General features: G+C 43.4%; 1 protein-coding gene across 2 annotated transcripts in view; it reads right to left on the reverse strand.

Moving 5' to 3' along the window:
• The window catches only part of arb2a (ARB2 cotranscriptional regulator A), a 183,367-nt gene that overhangs the window by 134,523 nt on the left and 27,912 nt on the right, over positions 1-20,932 (reverse strand). For both annotated transcript variants that reach the window (XM_006626501.3, XM_069187516.1), the window contains exons 5-6: positions 19,726-19,791; positions 18,101-18,292 (exon numbers count right to left, since the gene is read on the reverse strand). In XM_006626501.3, the coding sequence (XP_006626564.2) occupies positions 18,101-18,292; positions 19,726-19,791 (258 nt within the window). The remainder of the gene's footprint in view (positions 1-18,100; positions 18,293-19,725; positions 19,792-20,932) is intronic.

Consider the following 20,932-nt stretch of genomic DNA (forward strand, 5'->3'; position numbering starts at 1 on the left):
GAGATCTGGATTTGTTCCAAGCAGGTAGTAAGCCTGAAAGGTCTCGGCACAGGATTTGGCCAATTCTGCAACACACCCACAACAATAAGAGTTTCCAGGGGACTGGGTTTCTGGAGGGGAAACTCAGAGTAAGAACCTGACCCAGAAATCCAAAACGGGCAAAAGGAGCCAGGTCACATGGCTTCAGTCATTTCTTCCTCCTAATAAAGCATCACGCCTCAGACACTCTTCTTCTTCTGCGGCTGCAGTCGAAAACTAATTAAGCCATTTGAAATAACATTACAGGTACCAATATGCAATCTAGCAGTAAAGGCCCGATGCGCCTTCTGAGGCCTGGGGCCAGCTTTAAAAGCTAAGAAATTTTAATTATATTTTTAAAAAATGCATTTTGTGCAGGGATTCTCAGAATCCAGCTCCAACGACAATTAAAGGTTCAGTGTCGTCGAGAATAAGAACCCCCCCACCACCACCACCACCACCACCACACACCCGTTTCGTTTCATATTCAATAACCAAGAAGCTCTGGGGGGGAATCGAGTGACAACGGCACAGTAGGCAGGCTCTTCCGCGGGCGCCCGCACAGCCGCACAGTGAGAACGTGGCCCCAGTGCGCCCAGCAGGGGGTCAGCAAACAGCTCCCACCATCACGCAGCGCTGGGGTTTTCAGACTGCCCTGGCCTGCCCAGGCTCTGACGGGACGGGGCCCAGACAGGAGGCCCGTGTCTGCCTGTTCAGGCAGGAGCTGAAGTGAATGCCAGTGCCCGCGTGTGGAGACGGACAACTCTCCATCGTGGCAGAAATGTTGCATCTCGTACTACGGCCACCCTCCTTCCACAGATCTTGTATTTGTTTTCTTTCCTCCGCGTGTGAGCAAAGTTGTAGAAGGAGGAAGAGGCTCCCTTGGTGCAGCTTTCAGTGAATCTAAATAAGCCATTTGTAGCTGAAGGTTGGAGACCACTAAGCCATCTTTCATTGCCCTAACGATGTCTTCAGCTGAGCTGTTTTCTTGGTGTTGCTGCTGTCTTCTTTTCCACATGATTGTTTTCACTTTAGCCCGCAGCCTCGTGCGGACAGCCTACTGTACTGTAGAGACACTGATGTATTTATACCCTCAAGGGTTTGGCAGGACGTGCTGGAATCAATTCAGCTAGCTTCATTACCTCTGAAAATCTCGGATGCCGGATCCAGGAAAATCTGCTCAATCCATGAGTGGGTCCTATATGATCTTCCTTGGGGGTTATGATAAAGAAATTAACCTTCTGTGGGAAGGGCTAATGCATCATTCCAAGGAACAAATAGTGTGAACTGTGCAGCTGTACTGTATGTTTACAGTAAAAAAATCATTTACTAAATATTTATGACTCTGTTTTACATTCTTTTACATATTTCCCAACGCTTGCAAATTTGGTACATACTTTACTGTACAGTAGCCGTTATTCAGTCTTATCCATGTCCTGTAAGCGATCAGCACAGCACAATGGTGATCTCATTTTTTAGGGTAAAAAGAACAGAGCCGTCCTACTGAACTCCAGGCTTAAAGGTGGAAATCTATCCGACCTACAGCCATCAGGAAAGAGAAGGTGGTTGCAGAGGAAAGCAGACAGGATAGCAGCACATCTCCTCATATGGGTGCCAGGAATTAGTGACCCCTGCCTAGTGAATCTCTGAATCGTGATCAGGCAGACACTAACAGAAACACATGAGGGTGTGCCAATCCAGCTGTTTCCCTTGAAGAATCTAATCTGTTTTTTTTTTTAGCAATTAATTGCTTATTCGTTCTTCCTTGTGTATTTTAAGCTGATTAAGACTCAAAGAAAAGAAGAAAAAGTGCTATGAATCAAGGTAAGAAGACTTAAGCAGGTGCTAGTCCTCCCCAATCAGTGGTGAATATAATAAATTTAGGGAGAAAACCCCAGGTATACATGAGCCTTATCAATTCTCCTCATCAATCAGCCTCCTGTAATTAAATGCTTCTTTGCACCCATTCTGGTTTATCTGAATACCACTCACAGAGACGAGAAAACAAAACCAGAGATAGTTGCTAAAACTAGACAGCTTAAAAAGGAATTAAAAAGGACGCACACTTTGAATACAAATTTAAAGCACGGCACCCACATGATCAGAGCTCCTGTGCTTTGCAACACCCGTTCAAGACAGAAGGGCATGATGAAAATGTCATCTTCCTGAGCAGGGAACAGGACTACATTGCTTTTTTTAAATGATTAAACCGAATCCCTTTTCTACAATAAAAAGTGTCATTTTGAAATGTGAAAAATCAAAAGCCAACAACTCTACAGAATCGTATGAATAATACCTAAAAGTAATTGTCTGTAGATGGACAGTGAAATAATTCTTATTATCGTTTTGTGTAGCACCAACACTGCGCTGTCCCTGCCGAACCCGTCTCAGGGAAACAGCAGCTCTACTGAACTCTTATCTGCCCACCACAGAAAGATGCCTTTCAAACCATCCAACAGAGATGCTCCTGAGAGCACAAGGTGTAGCAACTGTAACGATTTGCAGAGAAATGATCCCCACGGGAGAAACAACAGAAACACACAGTAACAACAGCCCTCAGACGGCAAAGCCTGGTGTGAATGTCAGGCCACACAGAGAGGGTGGGAAGTCACTGGGATGACAGGAGTGTGACCCGTCCACCCCTATGTAAGCATGCTAACCCACAGAGCATTCCTTTGCTAAGCAATCACATCCATCTCCGGATTTTCCAGCTCCGCAATCTTGCAGCGATCACTGCGATGCAGCAGAAGAGCGATACGAGGATCTGTGTTGTATTATTTTTTTACCTGTCTGCTTATCTACAGTAGACCTATTGAAGGTAGCAAGTCGGAAATACTAAGCACCTGCTGCTGGAAACATCACGAGCGGCTGGCAAACCTGAAGTGGATCAAGCCGCTGTGCAGGGGGAGTCGTGACCTGATTTCTAGCAGAGGGCAGAGGACGGGCTGAGTGAGAGGCAGCAGGTGTTTCTAGGTTAGCTCCCAAGATGTTGCGCCGGGGGGCCAGAAAGAAAAAAATAGCAGCGACGCGGCTTGTCTGGGCCCGAATTATCAAGTGGTGCCGCACAAGCAAGCCAGCCTGTCTGTGTGGACACCATCCAAAAGAACACAGATTTTACACCTCCGGTGGAACATTAATTAACCTTTTTTTTTTCTAGGTCAGAACCAACACTAAAATAAAAATTTCTCTCCAATGGTCTGCGGAGAAGCTTACTTCTTCTGCCCGGACATCTCACAATATTTAATATTTCCAGCTTTTTTTGGCTGCCTCGCCTCGTGTGGAGAAAGCGGCCTTCTGATTTCAAACGAGAGAGAGGAAGAAGCAGCTGCCAGTCAAGCAGCTTGCAGCTGTCAGGGCTCCAGAAAGTGTTTTCTGAGGGTGATACACAAGAGCTTCGCATTCTTCTGCACCGACTTCAGACAGAGAGCAGCTAGGATACAGGTTTCATACCTGCGTGTTCTTTCCACAGGAGCGTGCTGCTAGACACTGGTGGGGGAGTGGAGCTGAGAGTCTTCCAATAAAATAACGTTTTACACATTATACAAGTGGTTTCTGATACTTCAGAAAATGTAAAAAGGATATGTGAGGTCAAACGGCCATTGAAAAAACTCCCTGAAAGCTATTCACACATCACGTTTTGAATCCTGTTTTCTATTTCGTCAATGAATGCACCACAGCCCTCAGAAAGCCCTTAATTCAGTCTATTAACACTTCTGTCTATTAACACAAGCTTTAAAAACATTAAATAGAAATCTGTATACAAAGAGACAAAGAACATGGTTTCATGCAGAAAATCAATTAAAATTGCATGCAAGCCTTTTTTAAAAACAATATCCAGCTTCTACATTCATATAGAGAGCTGGCTATGGCTTCACACTGTAAACAGTGGGATATAAGAAAGAACAGCAAAGTCAAAAGATGAACAAAGATGTGAAACAAATATATCTGGAAGCTTTTATGGTATTCAGTTCTCTGACAGAAAGGATTATAAAAAAACTCCTGCCATGACACTGAAAATACTGAATAAGTACTTATTAACAAAGACTGTAGAAACTGAATTAAGACTAGGCAAATACCTGGCAGTTTAAATTTCCTTATCCAAAGAGTTGTGGAAGCATTTGAGAGTATGGAACAAGCTACCAACCTATGTTCCTGAAGCCGATACCCTGGTTTCTTTCAGGAAACGGCTGGATGAGATCCTGGAATATACTTACTGTAGGTACTCACTGCCAAAGAGGACAAGGGGCTGAGTGGCTCCTCTGGTTTTCAGCCATTCTGATGTTCTTGATGTAAACCAGTGGAGAGTATTACACACAGGTGGCAGCAGGTACTTACTGTATGAAGAAGACTTAGGTCTTCTAGATACAAAATGTTAGAATAAATAATTAAAACCATAAAATTTAAATGAAGGGGGTATTTTTAAATTGTACAATGCATCAGTAAGATTCAGAGTTGAGGTGGAATTTTTCAAATTTTAAAGTTTTTCAATTTGCAATTGAATGATGAAGACAAATCCAATGACGTAATCTCGACAAGATGGCAAAGAGACGACGAAAGCATCTATATTGAGCCAAGGGGGAGCACTCCCTGAAGTTCTGAAAAGAAACGAGTCAATAGGGAGTCCTGGGTGTTTCTGACACACACAGGGCTACAAGTTCATTCCTTCGCCTTTCTCAAGAGTGGCATCCATGGATCAATAAGCTACTAATAACCAAACATGCCAAGACGGGCTGAATAAACCTCTCTTGTTTGCAAACTTACTTAAGCGTTAATATAGCTTGCCTCTCTCTTGCCTCGTCACTGAGCAAATGACTAAGAAACAAGTGCAAATGTATATCCGATATGCAAATGTATATCTGATATGCAAGTGTATATTCGATATGCAACACCACAACCAAGTGCCCTGAAGTCTGCTTACTTGTCTTCGTCTAGATCTTAGGCGGTCACCAATATTCCACAAAAAAAAATGAAAATCTACCAGCCGCACATGATCATTAGTGGTGTTAATTCTGACACAGACAGCATCCAGCCAGAGACAGTATAAAAACACCCAGGGTGAAAAGATGACTCTGGTGAATGCGTGGAGTGTGAAATAGTCACAGAACAACAGTGCCAGCTTGGAATTGATTAGTACGTCCATCATGTCAGTGGCACTTGGCTCCTTGTAATAGCAAGTGCGACTGCGGTTTCGCCGTGCAGGCAGGGCTGGAGGGGCAGAACGTTCGCCTGCTCTCAGCATGTTTGGGGATCAGCACCTATCGTGTCTCGGTTGCCACCGTGACCCCCGCAGGCCCTCGTTGGCTCTCATCCCGTTACAGCTGTGCGGTGTGTCTCTCTGCCTCTCGGAGCCCACGGAGCAGGAAACAAACTGCGAAACGAAACTGAACTTCCTCCCCAGCAAAGACCCACCACTTTTCAGCACACTGACAAGAGGAATGCTACGTGGCATTTATTTACAGTGTTTATGAAAGAAAGAAAGGGTTGCGCCAGAGCTGATTTGTAAGTCTGACATGTTTTCTTCAGTTTTCTTGGCCTGGTGGTGAAATCAGACACTACAACCTGGTATTAGCACAAGAAGCTGCGACAACCCTTCATATCTCTTCCGCACTTGCTTGGGCAGTGTAAAGGAAAAATCAATATACTGAAGTTGGCTCTTAATGCTTCTTGAAAAGGAATGCTTTCCCTGTCCTCTGAAAATCTCACGAAATGTCCAAAAAAGCCGTGCTGCCACAGCGTTGAAGTCAGGAAGCTTCCTTGAGGAAACTTGGCAAAGGCGCCAGCTTAAAAACCCCACTCCAGTTCGACATATGCCGAGGGATCTGTGTGGCTGAGAGGCAGACGGGACCTTGTTTCCACACAGTACCCACCGGACGACACCTCCAGCACACAGAAGCCCTGCTCCGAGACGGATTCACGGAGCACGTCCTGCGCAATCTTTATGGTCTTTTATCCTGACTTACCCACCATCAGTGGTCTTCTCCCCTTTTTAGGAGCTCATTTTACAAACCGTCTATGATGCGTTCGCTGTGCACTGTGTGTGGTCAGCGAGTGCTAGTTACTAGAAATGTATGGCTGCACTACCCCTGCATGGAAGGAGGGTTCCACAGCTACCATCCACTGCAAAAACAACAAGCCAAATAGGCTAGCACCCAGCCAGTTTCCGAAACACAGCTGATTAGAAAGCTCCTGCACGGAGCTTTGCCTGTGTTAACTTAAAACCAAACACTCATGTGCCAGAAGAGAAAGAGACAACAGTCTTTATCCAGCACTGAAAGTTTCTGAAAAAACAAAACTGTGTTACCACCATTCAGTGATGTCAGTGACGCAACAGAAGGCATAACCAGCTGCAATTATTGGGCTTTTTTTTGTTGTTTTGATCTTGACATTAACATGATTTGGCTTCCTATGCCTAATGAAGGGTTTAAAAGAATGTTTCAAGGACAGTAGGTATCTCTGACTGCTGGGTCTCAGGAGGGGATGCATATGTCTGTCGAGCTGTCTGGTTATTCCCTCGGCTTCTACCAGCTATGACATAGCGAGAATGCAGATTTCCAATGGGTTCGTGCAGCTGAAGGCATCTCCTTCTCCAGCAGGAATCTGGATACCAAGTGACAAGCTTAGCCCCCTTGGCAATTTATTTTCTAAGTAAGAAGGATTTTGCCTATTCTCCAGAGCAGAGAAAACAGGTGGTCGGAAACTGGGTTGAATAAATCCTGACAAAAGATATTCAAGGGGCTTACGTTGATGACTGTACATCGGGTGAAATCTGGGTCAGACGTATGGCCCCCTTTTTAAATACCCCCACCCCCCTGACTTCATATTGGAACAGCTTACCTGAGAACACAAAGAAGTCCGAGTTTCGTTTCTCAGTGAGCCAGTGTAAAAATGCCAGGCCAACTCAATCTGTGCACGGACAAGTGGGGGGTCTCCAGAGACCTCTCGCACATTGAGGCCGCAGACCTGCTTAACTTATGTTGTCTTGTGCTTAGAACTCGTTAAGGAACAATCGCTGTCATTCTGGCTTTTTTAAAATTGAGGTTCTGTTTCTTAAACAAAAAACTCTTCACACCACCCACACACACTTTTATACATAATTTATACATATATTAACAAAACATCACCGCTGTCACTAACTATACAGTTTGGGGTACAGCTGTTTTGCAACCCTTTACCCCTCTAAAGGAAGCTGTCAGATGCAGAATTTTGTGGCTACTGTTAGGTGGCCAAGCTGAGCTGGATCACTTCCTGTGTGACCACATACAGCCCAGTCTAGCTGGATCACTTCCTGTGTGACCACATACAGCCCAGTCTAGCTGGATCACTTCCTGTGTGACCACATACGGCCCAGTCTAGCTGGATCACTTCCTGTGTGACCACATACGGCCCAGTCTAGCTGGATCACTTCCTGTGTGACCACATACGGCCCAGTGTAGCTGGATCACTTCCTGTGTGACCACATACGGCCCAGTGTAGCTGGATCACTTCCTGTGTGACCACATATAGCCCAGTCTGAAATGATCAATGTTAAGCGCAGCAGATATTCAGCACATGCAGTCACTGATAATGAGCAAGCTGCTGACATTTCTCATTAATATGGTTGTAACCACAAGTGGGTGCAAATTTGGAAATTAAGAACATAAGTTACCCTACTTTTTAATTGTTCTTAAATTAGTCTAGCTATACTTGGGTATAGCTAAGTTAATAAAATAACAGCAAATACACACATACATACAGCGGTGTCCTTAAGCAAACACAGCTCATTAACTTTCAAATGTCTTTAACTCGTGATCCCAAATGCAATTATTCTAAGCATCCAAGAAATGTGACTGTAAAAGATTAGATACAAGTGAGAAAGGTTGCAAACTTTGATAAAAATAAGGTCACAATGTTTTCCAGCAAGAAAGACATTTTATTCCAAAGTGTCTTTATGGATGTATTAGATGCAGGTGAGCTGTGGGATTTTCTGTGAAAGTGATGTGCCAAGACCAGTTTCCTCAAACATTCATTTTATCCGAGTGCCTTTTCTTTTAAGTAGGAACGAGGCTTGAACCCTCTCAAGCATCATCTCAAGTTCTGTATTACCAACCAATTAGAATGATTCAGAACAATCCTTGCTGCCCATGGATGTGTATTAATCTACCTCACCCATGAATGTCACTGTATAACCTTGTTTTGGTTACTCTTTACTTGGAGTTTCCTGTACCCCTAGGGCAACGTTCCTGTGCTTTCTGAAAATGTAGTGTTGTAAGAAATATGGACTGATTTTACAATGCGAGCAAACTGTGAACCAACTTCCCAAGCAACTCCCTCACTGTAAGGGAAATAAGGACAGTCATACCTAATTCTGGCAAGAATATTATCCAGCGATAAGCGACAATCTACAGAAAAGAATAAGAACAAAAATTAAATAATCTCTACAAGGCTAATTGGAAAATATGATAAAACAATAACATATTTTTCCTTTTATATGCTTCTTTTCTACAAGGAAAGACATGGCCACTGACTGAAAAGGTTGCACAGATTGCATTGTTCATTGGTTTAGATCACCAATTGCGCTCGATTGGTGATAATGAAAATGCAACAGCATTTATTAATTTTGTATAAGTTACCCACAGCCTCAGAGATTTCTCGGAGGGAAAAGGCAAGTCTGAATTCACCACATACTGCCACAGGCACAATGTAAGAGCAACTAAACAAACAGATCCCAGAGGGACACAAACTGCCTGCAGCAGCAAATGACCTGCTGCATACTTCACTTCTTGATGATATAATTTGTTAATTTCAGAAAATCCAATTATCAACAGTTTGGCTAATAAATGCATAATTCTTAATAATGCCTCACATTTTAGATCAAACATATTTTTTCTCTTTTTGAATCACTAGTCCACCAGATAGAACAGATTGGTCCCACTGTGATCTTCGAAGATAAATTCCTGTTTGGCCTTTTTTTCTTTCACTTTCATTTAATCTGCTCTGTATCTGAAACAGTTTGATTGTTGTTTTTTCCTTGCAGCTGTAAAAGGAATCTGGTAGTTTAAAGGATTTTATGCGGGTTGCAATGTTAATGACTAAGTATCATTTAAGGTTTTTAAAAAACAGGGGGGGGGGGTAAAACAGTGAGACTCAAGGGCAGCTGAATTAAAAAAAAAAAGAATAAAAAAGAATCTGCAATATCTTCAGATGGACAAATACAATTACAAGCTCTAAGCTGCCAAGCACATGGCTTGCAAGGAAATTAAAAGAAAAAATTCAATTCCCCCAAAAAATATTAGGGCACAAAACACGACTGCAAAATAATGTCCTCCCCCTCCCCTTCTGATCAATTTTTAATTTATCCGATTCAAGCACACTGTTCCCAGGCTTCTGGACGTAATTATTGCATTTTATTGACAGCCGGCATCCCAGGGGAGGCCATTTAAAAAAAGTTTAACCCCAGAGCAAGCCACGGCTGCTCCAGCCTCTGAAAGTGTCAAGTGCATTGATTTTAACTGCGGGAAATGTTATACCTTCCACCCAGAGATATTCACCCGGCAGGGGCTTATGGACGTAGCCTGAGTAGGAAGGGTGCCATCCACAGCAATCGCCAAGCAGAAAAAAACAAAACAAAAAAAAAGCCCGATTCAGAGCCCTTCGACCCATGTTAGTGGTCATAGAAAAGCCCCAAAGATGGGGGCTCTGGGCCTGGGGTGGAGGGCAGGGAGGTAGGGGACGACAGGTCTCAGATACAGGACCACAAAGCAGCAGAGAGGAGCCGGGTTTTGAAAAAGACATCAATCCGACTAAAAAAAGAGCAACATGACAGAAATTAAACAAGATTCCTGTGTTTGAGTTCGCTGCATCCCAGCCCCTTTCAGCCTCCCATTGAAATTCCGGGCAGATCCAAACCCCAAGGCTTTTGACACACTTTCGAAACAACACTCCCCCTCTTTCTCTCCAGCAAGTCTCCAGAGTCACTTGTAACTGACTAACAAGAGCAAAAGGGGAGAAAAAAAATATGGATCTTATTTTTTATTAAAGACTTTGTTATAATGTTATGCAGTTCTGCAGGGTTTTTTTTTAATTTTCCTTTTAATTGCTGAGGGGCTGAGGAAGACCAGCGGTGAGGCATTGGGGGAAGAGGCACAGACACAAACGGTTAAAGGAAAGAGAAAACAGGAAGAGGAGAAAGAAAGCAAAGATGGGGTGAAAAAACAGCAACAGCAGAGTTGCTGTATATTTATTGCTGCTGTCAAGTGCTCGTTTTCACTCATGCTTCTTGAAAAACCACTGGGAAAAGAGATCTCAGCCAACTGCTCAAGGATGCTCATCCTTTCCAGTCACGTACACACAACCGGCTCTGGTATATTTTGGTTGGGTCAATGTCAAAGTAACAGCAAGCTAAAACAAGATGCTTTGAGCAAGAAATCAATTCACCAGGAAAAAAAACTAAGGAGCTGCAAGGAGGAGGGGTGAGATTCAGTATAAGCTTAATTAGCTGTTGGCATGTTCTTCTCAATATTGCAGCATGAAACAGCAGTTAATATCCAGAAGCCCACAGACATCACAGAAGGGTTTATGCACTTCTAACGCTGAGCAGTGCCTAAAATTCCAGAAGGTAATTGTAATCCAGGACTGCAAGTAGTTCACTCTAGCTTCTGCACTCTCCCTCTCTCTCTGTCTGTCTCTCTCTCTCTCCCTTTCTCCCACTCTCTTTTTCAAATTCAGTCCTGACAGGGCCAGAAGGTAATGATACAGCTGCCATGATGCAACAAGCAGACCTGTCTTCTGTCAAGAATTGAAATCATAAAGGAATAAGCTGTCATTAACAACCTCTCTCCAAACACTAGAGCTGTCATCTCATTGTTTCCCTCCGCTGGCACTGGGGCTGGTGTGGGCTCCTGTCTGCTGTCAATTCAGCAAGTCTCTGGGATTTAAACACTTCCTGATTTTCTATCATATGATAGCAGCAAGACACTTAAATAACTGTGTGCAAAAAATACACATTACCTTTAATGAAAGGACATCTTTCATTCATGAATTCACACCAACGCCAGTGCCCACGGTATCTTTGCCCTGTCTTGCTGAATACAGTTATTTCTGTTAAATTGGGCATCATAGATTATGGCATAGTCAGGCTGCAGCTTCCTTTTTTTGGAAGGCCAAATGGCATCATGCCAAGTGCCACACGGCCCTGTAATTTTGTTCAGCAAGGAACTGCGCGGTGTCAATTCAGATTGTTGGTACCCAGGGCCTGATTAGTAATTGGGATGAACTCTTAGCTACCTCGAACCCAGCTGCAGGAATGAGATCCCGTTAGGCATTAGAGGTACTGAATACGGCAGAGGCTTCAAAGACAATTTTGTGGAATTTTATAGCAAGTTTTTAAATTGCAACTCCCCCTCCGTCTGTAATTTAACAGTGTGTGCTGAATGTGTAATATCTTCCTGCTCCTCACTTTGTCTTTTGTCTCCCTTTGCCTGTAAGTCTAATGATTTTTACTAAGGTTTTGGGCTGTCACAGTGCAGCCCTTCTTATAAATTGCAATGATGGACACTGCATCCCTTCTTATAAATTGTTTACTGCAGAAATTAAACATGATGATTGACAAGCTTCCATTCCATTACTCAGAAAGCAAGACACTGTTTTCTATTAAATAACAAGTTGCACAGAGCCCTGGTGCACATTCAAATAACACACAGTGGTATATACAGGGGAATTGTCCAGCTTTTTAGAAAAGACATACTCGCCTTCTGTAAAAAGCAGGAGGATAAAACATGATACAGTACATGGTGTGGTAGTGCCTGCTCCATCCAGTGGCAGGTGATGTTTTCACACAGAAGGCCTCTGAAGAGCGTCCAAACGTTTCTATGTAATAAGAATGAAAATAAGTCAGCCAATGGTGAATGTCAATACATTTTCCCCAATTAAAACTGACTGATCTAAAGCACCATTACGCTAATTAACCCATCGTACTGCATTTTAAACACCTGCATACTTACAGAACACAAGAATGCAATAATCTCTTTTATTTAACCGTTGTTAGCATGGATGGAAAGTACTGTATGGGTGTCACCTGACCGAAGATTCAAACAAGCTTTAACCGTTCCCAGTGAGTACACATTTCACACCTTATAAAGTATTCCAAAAACTAAATCTGAGAAGAAACATATTCTGGAAAGTATTTAAAAACATTGATATGCCGGGCTGGAAGTAGAAAAAATAAATACATGTGAAAGTTATTCTGTTGTCCATTATCACTTCTGCAGTTCTATATTACACAGATTCACTGTAAGGGATTTATTTACAGTATAGGTTAACATTTACTGGGCTATCTATAAAAAGAACGGTACACAAAATATTGCAGCATCAGTACTGTGCTGTTCATGAAACAATACTAAACGATTCCTGAGATCCCTGTTCTGAAATGGCGGAAGATACGCACCCTTTGACCTCCTATCTCAAAAGCCACTGGGGGAAAGAGGCTGCTTCCCTGTATCACACAGTCTGTCACGCCCAGGACCAGCCGCCTCTCCCACGCAGTGCACGTCTCCGTGGCAATCTCTGCAACATGCAGATTCGGAACCACAATCGTTCACGGGATAAACAAAAAGGCCGATAAATGGATGTGAAATAAAACCTTTGCCCAGGAATTCAAAGTATAACAGAGTCTTCAATTCAGAGGAGCTCTCAGCAAGTCAGGTTCAGGAGCCTTGCAGGATGAGGACTTGTTCAGGCTGCACTGCTGCGCTGTACATCTTGTTACCAAAAACCACGCGCATACCCTACTGATAGAATGGCTGTCAGGTATCCTAATATCCCATAAGCATAGAGAATAAAAGGCAGCTTTTAAAACCATTCTAATGCAGGACCCGGTCACAAACCACCTACTCGATTATTAAATTGATTTTTTTTGTTTCAATTAATTAAAGAGTTAATTGTAACAAACTACAGCAACTGGACTGAAAGGGCTGCATGTTAATCAGCTCTTTTTTACGTCACAGACTAAGACCACAAGAAAGGTAACAAATGAGGAATCAGCTCAGATTGCAGCTCCAGTTTCCAGTAGACCATCGATCCACGAAACTAATGAATCAAACTTCTTCCTGGAAGTTCCTACAAAATGAATTTGCCAACAACTGTTCAGCAGACTCTTTGGTATAAAGAAGCATGTTCTGCTCCTAATATGATAAATAAATTGATTCATTTAGCAAATCACCTGCTTCAATGCTTAAAACCACAACTAACCTATTAAAAGTTTTTATAAGTTGGTTTCCTATAAAATCTAGTAGAGGATGAGTGGACACCTCAGATGCTGGATGTTCTTCCAGTCACTGTGTGTTTCTTTCACCGATGCAGTGTTCACCCTAAAGAATTATTCAGATTTCATATTATAACAACCTTCTACATTTTTCCTCTTGCAAAGGAATGATATTCATTTCAATATCATTACTCCGTTCATAATCATTTCAATGTAGCAAAAGTCGAAAAGGCTTACAAACCCTGGTCTCATTAGAATACCTGTAAAGCTACAGTAACAGCGCTGACAATGTGAAATACAAAGGGGAAAAAAACCTCCAGATCTCGAGCTGCAATCGTCATTTGAGTCCTTTGTTAAATCAAAGTCTTGTAACGCAGGTTTGTCAGTTTTTAAAAGCCGCCCTTCCGTGTTAACATGAGCACTGCCAGCGGCAGGCCAGGCCAGGCTTCCTAAAGGAAAAGCCTCCCAATATGCACATTTGCCAGCTTCTGCACTAACCCTAGAGCATGTGACCACTGCTCATTTTAAAACGGCACAACCCATTATTTTCAAACGTGAGAAATGCAACACAGCTTCAGGAGCATGGCTCACTGCCTAAAATGTACATACAGTACTCCGTGGGTTTAGCATGCATGTCACCGGGACAGAACGCAGTTAGTGCTCAAGCCCTCGAGGAGAGAGCCCACACGTCACCACCCATTCTCCTTCAGACAGGAGGGCGCAGGGCTGCTCTGAGGCTGCCTGGCCGCCCTGTTAGCTGAGGAGCTTCAGCACTGAGGAAACTGAGACGACAAGGACACACTCACAGCGGTACAAACACGGTAGGACCCCGTACCGACAGTTCACCATCAGACTGCGGAGGTGCACATGGAAAATAGTGAAATCCACCAAAAAATAAGAGGTGAAATGATTTTAATTTTCCTTTAGTGTAACTATGCAATATGTGTTTCTATAATAAATCCATTTAAAAGGAGAAATATGCTCATTATTGTTTGCTTGAACTGATGAACGTTTCAACAGCCTTATATCATGGTCAGCGAGGTGCACGCAGGACAAAAGGACCTGGATGCACAGTTCCAGTCACGAAGGCACATTATTTCATATCTTTCCACTTCTGTGCTGTAAGAAAATAGTCTGCCTGTTCCATTATGTTCCTGTAGACCCAGGCACACTGTGTCTGTGAAAAGCCCATCAGAGTGGCAGGTGACGAAATTCCTTATTCCGCAAAAGTCCGTTTTTTCCCCACTTTATTTTACCAGGATCGTCGAAAATCCAGAGCAGGACGTTTTACTGGAGTAAAGCACCACTGCGATGGGTACAACCGCAACACCCCAGCCTGGATTCGAATCCTTGACACTTCAGGCTAGAGACTACCCACTGACCCAGGAAACATCACCAAACACTCTCCACACAGGCAAGTATGATGAGCAGAGAAAAAATAAAAGCATCAATTACTTTTGTTTATTTTCAAGTACTTATTTTTGACTGGAAGTAACTAGTCAAAAGCAATCCAGCTGTCTTTGCTCACTGTGATCCACTCCCAGCTTTACGGCATTGTAAGTCAAGATGGTATCATTCAATGGCGACATCCCTCAGGTTAGTTGTTTATTTTTGTTAAGTGGGTGTTCTACTGCCTTTTTCTAAGTGTGAACTTAAGCATATTAATTGCTGCAGGTCTGACCTGTTTTTATCATGCCCAAAACAGTACCCACAACTGTTGGTCGAAAGTCTGCAAATGCGACAGTTCTCTGCTTGCCAAGGTCACTGTGAATTTAGAAAGCACTAAACCACTGTTACTGCACCAAGTTTCCAGAAAACTGTACAAGTATTTACAGTTGTTACCCAACAAACCATGGGAGAATTCATAAGTCCCATTACTGTTTCCAAAAAAGAGATTATGGGTGGAGGGGAGGATTTGCCACTTTTCAAATGCAATTACACTGATGCTCACATAAAATCACAGATCAACGTACTTACTGTAAGTACACAGCTTCTGTGCCGAGTTTACTTGCACTCTGCAAATGTCAGGAAATAAATACTTCAGAAAACAGAAAACTGGCACGGGCTCCTCTCAGCTGACAGGAGCTCGAAGAGCAGAGTATGACAGCTGACTTGTTAAAATGTGTTCCTCAGTGGTTCATTTCACTCAGTAAAGACAAAATCCAAACATATTTGAATTGTAATCCATTAAATCAGAAGCTCAGGGGACACAAGGCTGCTGGATTCATTATGCACCAGCTCAGTTTTTAGAATAGACACACAAAATTAACCTGAACCAGTAGTCACTATTTTTCATGGAAATGCCTGCTAACATTCTAAATATAACTCAGAGGTCGTTTCTGCAAACGCACTTGGAAAAAAGGAAGCCCATGAAGCTGAGAGCACAGCCAGCGAGATTTCCTCTGGACACCCTCAGCTTTGTGGACTAGAAACCCAGTCAGGGAGAGAGAGGAGTCCAGTCCTGGAGGACCTGTGGCTCATAGCAGAACACCTCCTCTCTCCAAACTGCCCTTAGTTTTCCATTCACAGCAAGCAGTTCGTGAGAGTTAAGGCGTTGCACAAAGCAACGGAACTCTCTGAGGTCCTTAGCCAAGATAAGAGAGACAAAATTCATTATTGATATTGATCAAAGTTTTTTCCAACCTGAGCCAGTTCCTGCAGGACTCACAGGTCCTTGCAATGCATCCCCTTGTAAAGACCTGGAGAGATGGCAGAACTGACCAATTACATCATTGGTCACTGGGAGCAAAACCCAACACTTCAAAGCCGTCTTCTGGACTGCGTTATAGGCATTCCTGATCCAGTGCCCAAGAAGACAGACACACACAAATACAGAACAGAACCACAACAACAACAAAAAAAAAACTTTCAAAGTCTCCTCTGAGAATATATACAACAGCGACTTCCAGATGATGTTCCCTTCAGAAAAACTCATACCATCACAGGCTTATCCCAACCCAGTAACTAATTCCTGCGGGGGGTAATTCTGGGATCATTTCCAAATGTTTTAAGAGCTAGAATGCATGCTGTTATTTAGGAGCAATAATAATCACAAATACAGCGAGATTATCTTGCAAACCCGAGGCCAGGCCTGGAGCTAAATCTACAGATTTTATTTAAAAAGATCACAGCCTCTCACAACAGTCAACCAGTCCAATCACGAGGGATTGCACAGCCTTACAGTTACTTGTCAGAACAACTGGTAGGTTATATAAATGTTGTTTACCAGAATACAGGAGTGTGCTGCGAACTCTTCTGAGTGGGAGAACAGAGCGCGGCTTCAGAAACGGGCCTCCCTGAAACCCACAGCACATCTTCACAGGCACTGATGCCATCTCACACCAGAGCAGCAACCACATCAGTGAGTGGGGATCACATTTACAAACACAGGGAAATCAGTCTTGAAGACTTCTAAAGAGAAAAGGATGGACGAGGATATTGAGCTCACAAGCAGATGCAGGCAGGTGCAGAATCTGCTTTCATCGCTGCGTTTTCAATCACTGCTGAGTGCAATATACAGCCATGGTGAGACAATGAGTGCAAGGACACCAGTCTCCTGCAGAGCGCGCACACACACACAAAGACAGGTCCGAGACATCTAGGAACCTAACCTGAATGTCTTCAGGTTTTGATTCTGCAACTCGAGCTACCAGATTCAAATCAAATGGTCACGAGAGGAGGAGAACATGCAGACTCCAACACCGCTGCCCTGCTTTGAATTCTCTCCCAAAACCCCACCTTGACTCCACCATGCGGCTTAAGATACCTTAATGGAGAGGCATTAGCTACAAGACCCAAAGCGATATTCAGCGTTCATGCTGAAATGACCCTGGAATCAATGTGCAACACCCACAATTCGGTCTCCGTCTCGGATTCACGTTGGGAATCCCATGGCTCCGGGATCAATGACCGATGAACCTTTTACACGACTCGAATAGCATTACTAGCTAGGTTCAAATTGATTAAGATATAAATTCAACATACAGATCTGTATGCTGTATATGTATATTAGAAATACAGTACATTCAATGTATAGATCATACAGTTGTTAAAATCCAATACAGCACAAGAGGGAACCTTACAATGCACTGAAATTTAAGAACATTAGGAAATGAAACAAGAAGAGGCCATTCTGCTCACCTCACTTGACTTGTTTTAAGTAGCTCATCTTTTAACCTCTTAAAAAGCACAACCTCATAAAAGCCCTGTAGGTGTGACCTGATTTATGTCTTATACAAAATGTTAGGCACAGCTTCCTATTACACAAATGAAAGACACAATCTGAATACGAACCGACAGATAATGAAGAGGACTGAATGCTGACATAAACGTGCTCAGCACTTAAAAAGATTTTGCCACTAGTAAAGTGAAAGAACACAGTCCTAATCCTTGTGGCTATGGATTTTTTTGTAACTCTGCACGTCACACACATCGTCTTGATCACAATATGAATAAATCATTAATAAAGAAGTCAAGAGCAGCAAGGCCTCAAGAAAAATAAGTAGCTGTTCAGCACATAAACCTTCACAAAATCACCTATTTAACTGGAGCATACTGCCCAGGCTCTGCAAGAATTCTGACTTGGGAAGTACACTCTTTGTTTTCCGCGACTGTTTTCTTTTTGACACAGCTTGGCTTAACAAGCTTTCCTGTCGCAAACTAGTGCTGAAAGTTTCCTGCGGGGAGCTTTCTTTCCTCTCCAGAGTGTGACTGCACACATGTACCTATCGGGCAAAGCGGGGAGAGCCTGTTTGCATATCCGTGAGCCGCTGAAGGCAGAACGCTCACTGAGGCAGAAGGCACACTAATAACCTGCGCTTGCCTCGACACTGACAGCCGCCTCACCTCCACAGCTCTCCTGATGAACGGGATCTGGGTGCCGCTGTCCAGGTCCTCGTTGATGATGAGCCTGCGGGACCACTGACCCGCCCTCACCACCCCGCTGCCCTGGATCAGCACCAGCAGCCGGTCCGGGTTGCTCAGCGCGTCCCGGCTCAGGAAGATGAAGCTCTTCGGCTCCTCCGCGGTGGCGTCCACCTGAAACAGCCGCAGGGCAAGGAGAAAGGCACCTCAGAGTCCACAGGCCCGCCTGCGGCCTCGCGAGAAAATACAGAATGTTATGTACAGTGTCTTTAGAAAACTCCAATTACCCGCCTTGACACAGATTGGACACAGATTGACCAAGTCTATGTCTCAAAGGACAGTCTGGGCTTAGTTCAAATTCACACAGCTGATGTGCATGAAAATGTATAGGTGAAATTTGTCTTATTTGAAAACAACAAAACAAGGGGTGTCTTCATGTGGCCTATAGCAGAGGTCCCATTGGTCTTATAGGTCACCCCTTGCCCTGAAGAGCCCTACTCCTAAATGATATCTTAATAAATTAATAATACAAGTTACCTGTTTAATTGATCAGAATGGATTTGTTCCATACTGTATCTTAAGAAAACGGTGATCTAAAAAACCTGTTGGATTGGGGCTTTACAGGTCAAACATCCCTGCCATATAGGACATACTGCACTCCGGCAGCTTCACCATGGCCGTTGTCAATGTTTTTAATATTGTTTACATTGTACACAAACCTCAGGGAAACGTTTATCGAGGGTGTTTTTTTGATAGTTCACTTTTCTGACAAGTATCTGACACAGGTAAGAGATATCTTCATCTTAATCCTGTGCACCTCCTTAGCATAAAGCCTCTTCTGTCTGTGACCAGAGTGATGCCTGTTAGCTTACTGCTGAAGGAAAGAAACCCTTACTACAAAGCAAAGCTCCCTATGCACAAACTAATTACGAAGTCAGAAAAGACATTTTATGAATTTGGAATTTCCTCAAGCTTGATAACATAATCAATTGCTTCTTGCTAGCTATCTCTCCCTCAAAGAAGATAACTACATCATCAATGGTCTGTCTTGAGAGTTCATATGAAGTTATTAAAATAAAGTGGATTCAGAAGCATCCGAGCAGTGGAGCTGTACAGTTCAGGCATGCCCGGATTAAATGTGTTCAGTGTTACTGCTGACCAGATTCCCCTGGTTGCCGTATGCCTGGGTATCCCTGCAGCAACATCCCATCATTACCTGCAAGGATTTTGTTTTCAACGCAAATGTACAGCCCTCTTCACTCACACAGTGACAGAGCAGAACGGTGAGCCAGGCCACTTCAGAGCCGGTAATTCTGTAACTAACTGAGGAGGAGGAGGAAAACACGGCTGTGTTAGCGTGTATATGAAAAGAGGAACGGCTAGCCGGGCCCGGGCTAGTGTGCGCCCCACGAAAGCTAGCACAAGCAAACGAATGCGGGGACATGAATGAGTGTTTAATTTCAGAAAAGGGAAAACTTGAATCCTTATTTATGGAGGTTGCAGTCTGTCCCGGCCTCCCATCCCACAGCTCATACATGGACGTCTATTCCCTCATGATTCAATGGAGTAATCCGAAACGAAACGTGCCTTTTTTAAACAGTACTCACAGGAAGGATTTCCTTAGTCATGTTGCACTCTTTCTCCAGCAGCTCATAGACGTACTGGGTGACGATCTGCAAGACACGGGGGGGGGGGGGACATCCTAGTTAGAGATTTTTTTAAAAGTAAAAGGGCACTGAAAGAAAACTGGAAATTGCCATGGTAATGATACATGCAATCTACAGACAGAAATACAGTCTCAAGGCATCTTGTATCTGAGAAATAATGGGGGCTTCCTGAATTCTCCTGTTGCAAGTGCAGCAGCAAACTGCAAGGGAATTGTCAACAAAAGGAGCAAATCTTTGCTACAAGCCATGAGCTGATGGAAGATATGTTTATCCCCAAAGCTGTATGCGAGGAACATGTATACAGTGTAATTTTACCCTCAGGGCAGAAGTTTTATGGTTCAATGGCATCGACAACTTTCTTTTTTTTGCCAGCAGAAAACTTACTGCTTTATTGACTGCCTTTGGAGTAAAGGCAGCATGAAGACAAGGAAGCCAACAGCTGAGATAAAAGAGCTGATTCTTTTATGACACCAATGTTTTCATATCACTTACAAATAACCTCTAAGCTGTAGCGTTCAGAGTAGTTTACTCTGATACATGCTTCGGTCACTGGACTCCAATTATTTTAAAGCAATCTGGGAATGCCCCATGAGGTTTGAGGGCTCTGAAATGTCTACGGGACTCTGTGTACTACAGCCCCCTTGCTATTGGAGCATTAAATTATTTCCATTAGTTATAAAGTTGCACAATGGTGTGGGAACAGTACTCACACGGAGCACTCTAATGAAAGCACAGTTTAATGAAGTGTCAGTGAATCCTCTGTTAGTCGGCATTGTGCTGAATCATAAAAACTATCCCAGCGATAATACGGAAAGAAACAGTAAGAGGCTTAAAATGTACATTTGTGCCCTTTTGAAAGCTTTAAAAACATTGATACATCCACAGCACCTGCAGGGAGTGACACACCCCTCTCCTGCCCTATATTACACACTGCACAGACGAGAACCCCACTGCACAGCAGCCTGATCCAGCCCAGGTTTCTGAGACCGCAGCCCCACACAAAATTATTTAAAATTGTTTGAACTTCACACGGCTGCCAAGCCAGATTTATTCCAAATCAGGTAACACTCTTGAAATCACAACTGAAATGAAGCTGCCCGATTCGGCTCCAGGAAGCAAAGGCTTTAAAAACGCAACCAAAAAATTG

The sequence above is a fragment of the Lepisosteus oculatus genome, chromosome 3, assembly GCF_040954835.1.
Source record: "Lepisosteus oculatus isolate fLepOcu1 chromosome 3, fLepOcu1.hap2, whole genome shotgun sequence".
Lineage (NCBI taxonomy): Eukaryota > Metazoa > Chordata > Actinopteri > Semionotiformes > Lepisosteidae > Lepisosteus > Lepisosteus oculatus.